Below are 7,500 nucleotides of genomic sequence, written 5' to 3' on the forward strand. Positions count from 1 at the left end.
CCTATTGGCATCTTAAAAACGCCTTTGGTGAAGTATCACAATCTGAATGCATGTCTTGCAATCTAATGAAATGAAAGCAAGCACTAACATTTGGCCACTGTGTCTCCATGCAATGTCTAAAGAAGGCACTGGTACTGACCTTGGTGCTCTATCCAAATGATAAATGCAAGCAGAAAAAAAGTAAAAATAATAAATAATATTATGATGACAAATGTAATTTTAAAAGTTTCTTAAGTTTGGAGCAGGCTTCACCCAAACAGATCTTGTACTGGCTTGGCCATTAAAAGAACAAAAGGGATATACGTGTGCAGACACTATTTGTTCCACAGTCTTCCATGTATGTTTATCACCTTTTAATCGTGTGTGCAGTGTAATCCATGTAAATAAAGGGTACTGTTAAGTAAAAATAATGTAAAAAAAATAGTTGATGCATGGTGCGTCTTTCCATCTTATTTTTTTCAAGTGCAAATTTAATCCCACTACGTCAATAAAACCACCATTGACGCATCTCTGTTGATTCATAAAGAATAGTTACGCACCATTCAAAGACACTACACTACACTACAGCATTTCTGTCTCACTACTCGCCACCAGAGGGCACCAGAACCTCAGTGTGTGTGTATTACTCACAGACGGCGAGGTTGCAGCAGAGAGCAGAGGAAGAATGCCCCCACAGGCGATGATGATGTTGTCCACCATCTGGGAGATCAGGTGGATGGTGTTGTGCACAAAGATGATGTTCTCGTTGCTGTTCACAAAGTCCATCACCGACTTGGTGGAGTGGCTGCGGAGGAGGAGGAGGATTGAGAGGAGGGACATTGTTGAGGACATAGTATCAACGCTGGGGTTTCACTGTATAGCCACACACTGAATCAAATGCAGTTTCAGGTTAAGAGGGATAATGTTGAAGACATACATCAGGGCTATTCAATTTGTTGTCCGAAGTCCACCTGCTGCCCAGACGTGGACCCCAACTGTAGCAGTATACATTTCAGTTTATATACAAACGTACTTCAGTACAAATGCCTAATTTTATTGTGAGTCTCTTGCTTGCCTTTAACATTAAATGTGTTTAGGTTTTAGGTTAGAGAAATATGTTTTAAAAAAACTATGTAGATTACTGATTTGAAGTGTCATTTCCATGTTAGTGACTGCTGAAATTGTGTGACCCGACTTAAGTTCTTGGTTTCGAAATGTGGCCTAGATGAAATTTTGATTGAATAGCCCTGACATACATAGTAACAACTTTGGGGTTTCACTGTATAGACACACACTGAATGAATTGGGAAATTAAGAGGGATATTTCCAAATATATATATAGCTTTGAGTTACAATTCAAAGCCAAGATATGATAATACAACATGATAAAAGTAAAGTGATAAAACGAGCGAATAAAGAGGAGAGACAGACAATAACCCAAACATGGAGACAGAGCAAGGCATACTTCACAGCACTCACAGCCAGTGTAAAAAAAGCAATTTCCAACAGTAGGCTACTGGCCCGTCAGGAAGTGAATTAAATGGATGCCACGGGCAAGAGCGCAAATGAAAAGAGCAAAAAGAGCACCATGACAAGTGTGGAATTCAGAATGGCTGAAAGAGGGAAGCAGAAAGAGAGAGAGAGAGAGAGAGAGAGAGAGAGAGAGAGAGAGAGAGAGAGAGAGAGAGAGAGAGAGAGAGAGAGAGAGAGAGGCAGAGGCAGAGAGACAGAGAATGAGAGTTAGAAAGAGGGAGCGATAGAGCAGGCGCAGAAAGAGAAAGACAAATAGTAGAGAAAGGGACTGTTTCATCACAGAGCAGGCCCAACAATATTATCATCACATCTGAAGTGACCTCAGGCTGGGGACAAGTTTGGAAGATTGCCCTTGGGGTTCGGTCAATGTTGCGCCACATGTGTCTGAATTCATTCTGTCTAGTGCTCCACCGCTCACCAAATGTAGTTGAAATTCGCATGGCAACACGTTTGTGCACGATATGTGCATGCAGACATACTACAACAGACGTGGGCAAACTCAGGCCCGGGGGCCACATGCGGCCCCCTGAGCCATTTCATGTGGCCCCCAGAGCCTTTACAAGAAAGACTCAATATATACTCAATATTCTTAAAATGCTACCTAAATCACGAGTCTTGCGAATTTAAGGTTAACCAAATACATCGGCTTCATCTACATACATTTAATTACAATGTGCAGGAATATTATTGCTGCCAAGTTACGTCATTGTACACACTATGTTTTATCATTGACATGGGCAAGTTGTCTGTGGCATCCAGCCCTTCGGTCAATATTCTAAACCCAATGCGGCCCTCGGGCCGAAATAATTGCCCACCCCTGTACTACACACACACACACACACACACACACACACACACACACACACACACACACACACACACACACACACACACACACACACACACACACACACACACACACACACACACACACACACACACACACACACACACACACACACACACTTATCAACACACACACACACACCCGCGCCTGCCTCACCTCCTCCAGACGTGCACATCCGTCTCGAGGGCGAAGAGCAGGTCTGTGAGCAGGCGCTGGTGCATGGGCGACCACTTGAACTCTGGGATACGGAACATGGTGGTGCGGGGACCCGGACTGAACTGACGCCGCTGCTCTTCCGTCATTGGCATCCCCCTGAAGCCCAGATCCACACGGATATCTCGCTCCATACCCGACCGGCCGTGCAGACTCTATGGAGAGAGGAGATGGTGTCACTGTAGTGAATGAGTGTGTGTGTGTGTATGTGTGCTTGAGCATCCCCCGGAAACACAGGTCCACACACACATCTCGCTCCATACTCGTACCCGACCGGCCATGTAGGCTCTATGCCAGACCTGGGCAAACTCTGGCCCAGGGGCCACATGCGGCCCGCTCGGCCATTTCATGCGGCCCTCAGAGCCTTTACAAGAAAAAAATGCAGATTCATATGGTCACTCACTAAAACAAGGGTCTTGGAAACCTAAGATTACTAAAGTCTACGTCTAGATACAATTAGCAGGAATGGCATAACTGACAATGGTGTAATTATGTTGGCGCACACCGTTTCTTATTATTGACATGGCCAAGTTGCCTACGATATCCGGCCCTTTGGTCAACTTTCTAAACCCAATGCGGCCCTTGGGCCAAAATAATTGCCCACCACTGCTCTATGGAGAGAGGAGACATGAGAGAGGAGATAGTGTGAGTGCTTGTGTGTGTGTGTGTGTCTGTGCCCATGGAGAGAGGAGAGAGGAAATAGTTAAGAATTAGGAATTAGGATTAGGATAGCTTGGAGTGTGTGTATGTGTGTGTGACCATCCCCTGAACCCCAGGTCCCCACGCACGTCTCGCTCCATACTCATACCCGATTGGCCATGCAGAGAGGAGAGGAGAGAGGAAATAGAGTAGTGAGTCTTTGTGTGTGTGCGTGTGCATGTGCGTGTGCGTGCGCGTGCGCGTGTGTGTGTGTGTGTGTGTGTGCGCGCATCTCGCTCTATCTGGATAACAGAACACTTGAGTAGGGTCTGGAGAGGAAGAGAGGATGTGAAGTGAGCGTTGTGAAATGTGAAGTAATGGAGAGGAGACTAAAGAGGTGTGAGTGAGAGAGGGACATGAAAAGGATAATACAGACAGGGTAGAACATATTCTCCATGCTTAGATCAGAGAGAACATGAATAGTAGCAGTAGTAGTAGTAGTGGTAGTGGTGGCAGTAGTAGTAGCAGTAGTAGTAGTTAGTAGTAGTAATAGGAGCAGTAGTAGTAGTAGCAGTAGTAGTAGTAGGCCTAGTAGTAGTAGTAGTAGTAGCAGAAGTATTATTATTATTAATATTATTATTAGTAGTAGTAGTAGTGTCTGTAGAACATATTCTCCATGCTTAGATCAGAGAGAACATGAATAGTAGCAGTAGTAGTAGTGGTGGCAGTAGTAGTAGTAGTAGTAGTAGTTAGTAGTAGTAGTAGCCTAGTAGTCTTGGCAGTAGTAGTAGTAGTTAGTAGTAGTAGTAGCAGCAGTAGTACTGTAGTAGTAGTAGTAGTAGCAGCAGTATTATTTTTATTATTATTATTATTATTAGTAGTAGTAGTAGTAGTAGTCCAAAACGGGGGATAACAAAGAGAAAGACGAAGGGAAAAGGAGATTAAAAAAACTAGAGTGACTGAGGGAGAGAGGAAAAAATGGATGAAATAAATAGATAAAAAAATAAAAGAAAGAATAGTTACATCAAAGGCAAAGACATGAATGACTGAACAAAGGGTAATATATGAACTGAGGTCAATGAGTTAAATCGTGGCCTCTCTAGTTAGCATAGCTAATGTTCTCATTAGCATTGTACCCTGAGGCAGTGTTTCCAAAATATTATTCAGGCATCATCTGCTGCGTAGCAAGAGAGAGGCAGCTAAGATACATCCACATACACGCACATACAGTAAGATAGTGGTTCCCAAACTGGGGGTCGTGACCTATGATGGATGACTGCACAGGCCTACTAGGCCCACTTTAAATTAATGTATTTTCATTTTTTTCTCGGTGGTACTGCTGAGACGTGGAGAGATGGGACTTCATAAAACCTTCCCAGGTGAAAAAGTGGTTCAATTTAGTACAATAAAAGCATGACTGAAGTGTACTTAGCATGTTAAAAGTGCACTTGTGCTTTTTGTGCTAAGAAAAAGTATGTTTACAATATGTTTATTTAAAGTGTACTTAAAATTAGATGTAATTAAGTTGCTCTCAAAGAAAGTACACTTAGCGAACCATACTTCAAGTGTACTTCGAAGATGTTTGGCTAAAGTGTATTTAGAGGAATATACTAATAGTGTTCTAATAGTGAACTTACTAAAAGTGTATTTTTAATAACATATTGCAATTGTACTTTTTTAAAGTGTAATATGATTACACTTCACCCAAATGTCTTCGAAGTGTGATTTTCTATAGTGCGCTTTAAAGTAAATCGCTTTAACATATTGCAAGTACACTTTTTCTAAGTGCACCATGATTGTACTTCACCCAAATATATTCAAAGTGTGCTTACACAAAGTTCATTTACCCATCATGCACCATCATGCATGTACCATCATGCAATGCACTTCTTGGAGCTAAATTTCTCAAACAGAAATCCATTTACCTCTAAGGAATATCTTTGGTTTGCATGAAAATATTACTCATTGTTATATTCTGTGTTTATTGTAGGAGTTTTAAAATTTTAAAGTGGTACACAAAAAATGGCCATGTTCCCACCGTCATTATGATGGTCACGTATATGTTCTGGTATATATAGGCTCACACTTCCCATGATATCATGGTGAGAGGTAAGTTGGAACTAGTTGTTCAATCAAAGAATCAAGGGTCACCATTAGTGATCAATTCAAATGATCAACTGCAGGAAGGTGGAACAAGAATGTAATAAAGTGAAATGTGTATCTGAAATCTCTGTAACAATGCAATGATTGTAAATGTCAGTCACACTAGGCATGCATACTGTATCACTACTGTGACATGTGGCTGTGTGTAATGTACAAGCTCTGAGGACCAGCATGAATTGTAGTATTACATTCATATTATTCATTGTACTTGGGAGTGTACTGTAAATATACTTCAAGCATACCTGTTATATATTTACAATACTTAATATGATATACTTTTTACAGACTTAAAATGTTCCAATGTAGTCCAAAGAAGCATGAAGTTAATATACTTTTATTGTACTTCTAGTAACAATAAAATGTTATAGAAGTGTACTCAAGCACACTATTAATGCCATACGAATGCATGAAAAGCGTGTTTGGAGCATACTTTCAAAAGTATGCTTGTAGTGCACTTAAAGTTGTCCAAAAGCGGTGCCAATTTAGCATCCTCAGTGTGCTGCAAGTGTGCTGAAGAACTGCTTTAGTAGTGCTTCAGCGCACTAATAGTGCAATGAAGCGCACTTTAAATCGCCGAAAATAGTACACTTTGTACTAAGTACGGTCAAAAAAGTACACTTTAAGTATATGGGTTTTTCACCTGGGTTGAATTGTGCAATCTGGTAACAATAAATAGGGGGGCAATGTCTTGAGAGTTCAGAGTGGTCTTAGTTGTGTGCTGCCTTTCTTTGGCCAAGGCTAAGTTGAACTAACAGACTTTGCTCTCAATGGGAATCTCAATGGGTATTGTATAGCGAGTACATACTGTATATTTTTTGGCCATGAAACAGACCCCAACGCCTGCAGTTTCCTATTGCCTGCAGGCACTATCAGTTCTGTGGGAATAGGAACTGAGTGATCTTTGGCTGTGTAGGACAAAGCATGTAGTTTATTACTGGCGTAGCCTGCAGGTAACAGTGCGTCCACTATCTCCAAGCAGGGATGAGGGATGAAACACATAGGATAAAAAAACGAACCAAAAAAAACATTTGCCGGTGAAGGAGAGAGTAATTAGGGGAGTAGGCGGAGGAAGATGAAGAGGATGAAAAAGGGGAGAAAGAGGAGGAGAAGTGTGGATGATGACGAGAAGGATAAAGATGAGGATGAAAAAGAGAAATAGGAAAAATGGAAGGAGGATGAGAAGGAAGAAGATGCAAAAGAGAGGAAGAGGAGGAGTGAATCAGATAGGAAGTACAGTAGGGGAGAGGATTGGAGTAGGGAAGGAAGGGAGGAGGGAAATGGAGTAGGTTTGTACGAGCACGGGGAAAAAGGCAACCTTGAAGGAGATGCGTAAAAAGGCTGAGAGAGAAAAAGTAGGTTAAAACGCAGAGCCCTTGAATTGTACATGAGAGAATTACATAACAGCCTGAAAATTGGAGAAACAGGAAGACGGAGAGAAACAGAGAGAGACAGAGAGAGACAGAGAGAGAGAGAGAGAGAGAGAGAGAGAGAGCGAGAGAGAGAGAGAGAGAGAGAGCGAGGATGAGAGAAAGACCTACAGAAAGAAAGAGAGAAGGGAGAGAGAAACGAGCAAACGGAGCACTCAAAGACAAGAAGTACCGTGTACAGTACTACATGGTGCATAAAAAAAGCAGCTTCGCTAACCCACGCACTTGCCACAGAGCATCTTAGGTGAGAAATGATGACTGTGATACAGAATGACAGAATGAGAGATAGAAGGATAGAAGGAAGAAAAACACCCTCAGGCAAGAATAGAGGGATGCAGGGCCAATCCAATGGATGACATAAGGACTCAGAATGAGTCCCATGCTGGTTGTGGTTTGTGAGTGCAGACACAGTCTGGCCATAAAGACTGCATTCTGAGCTACCAGGCGAGAAGAACTTGGCAGAGAAAGACCTACAGAAAGAAAGAGAAAAGGGAGAGAGAAATGAGCAAACGGAGAACTGAAGAATGCCAGACAAGAAGAAATTAGCAGAGGGGAGAGAGAGAGAGAGAGAGAGAGAGAGAGAGAGAGAGAGAGAGAGAGAGAGAGAGAGAGAGAGAGAGAGAGAGAGAGAGAGAGAGAGAGAGAAAAATAATAGAGTGATACAATGCAAAAGTCCATCCAATGGTTAGTGTTCTAGAT

At 42.1% G+C, this 7,500-nt stretch overlaps 1 protein-coding gene across 1 annotated transcript in view; it reads right to left on the minus strand.

The window, feature by feature from the left end:
* Nucleotides 1-7,500, minus strand: part of LOC134454832 (neurobeachin-like) — a 716,394-nt gene that overhangs the window by 463,717 nt on the left and 245,177 nt on the right. The window contains exons 25-27 of the mRNA XM_063205991.1: nt 2,516-2,727; nt 631-784; nt 140-148 (exon numbers count right to left, since the gene is read on the minus strand). Coding sequence (XP_063062061.1) covers nt 140-148; nt 631-784; nt 2,516-2,727 — 375 coding nt within the window. The remainder of the gene's footprint in view (nt 1-139; nt 149-630; nt 785-2,515; nt 2,728-7,500) is intronic.

This window comes from Engraulis encrasicolus, chromosome 8, assembly GCF_034702125.1.
Source record: "Engraulis encrasicolus isolate BLACKSEA-1 chromosome 8, IST_EnEncr_1.0, whole genome shotgun sequence".
In the NCBI taxonomy this organism is placed as follows: Eukaryota; Metazoa; Chordata; class Actinopteri; order Clupeiformes; family Engraulidae; genus Engraulis; species Engraulis encrasicolus.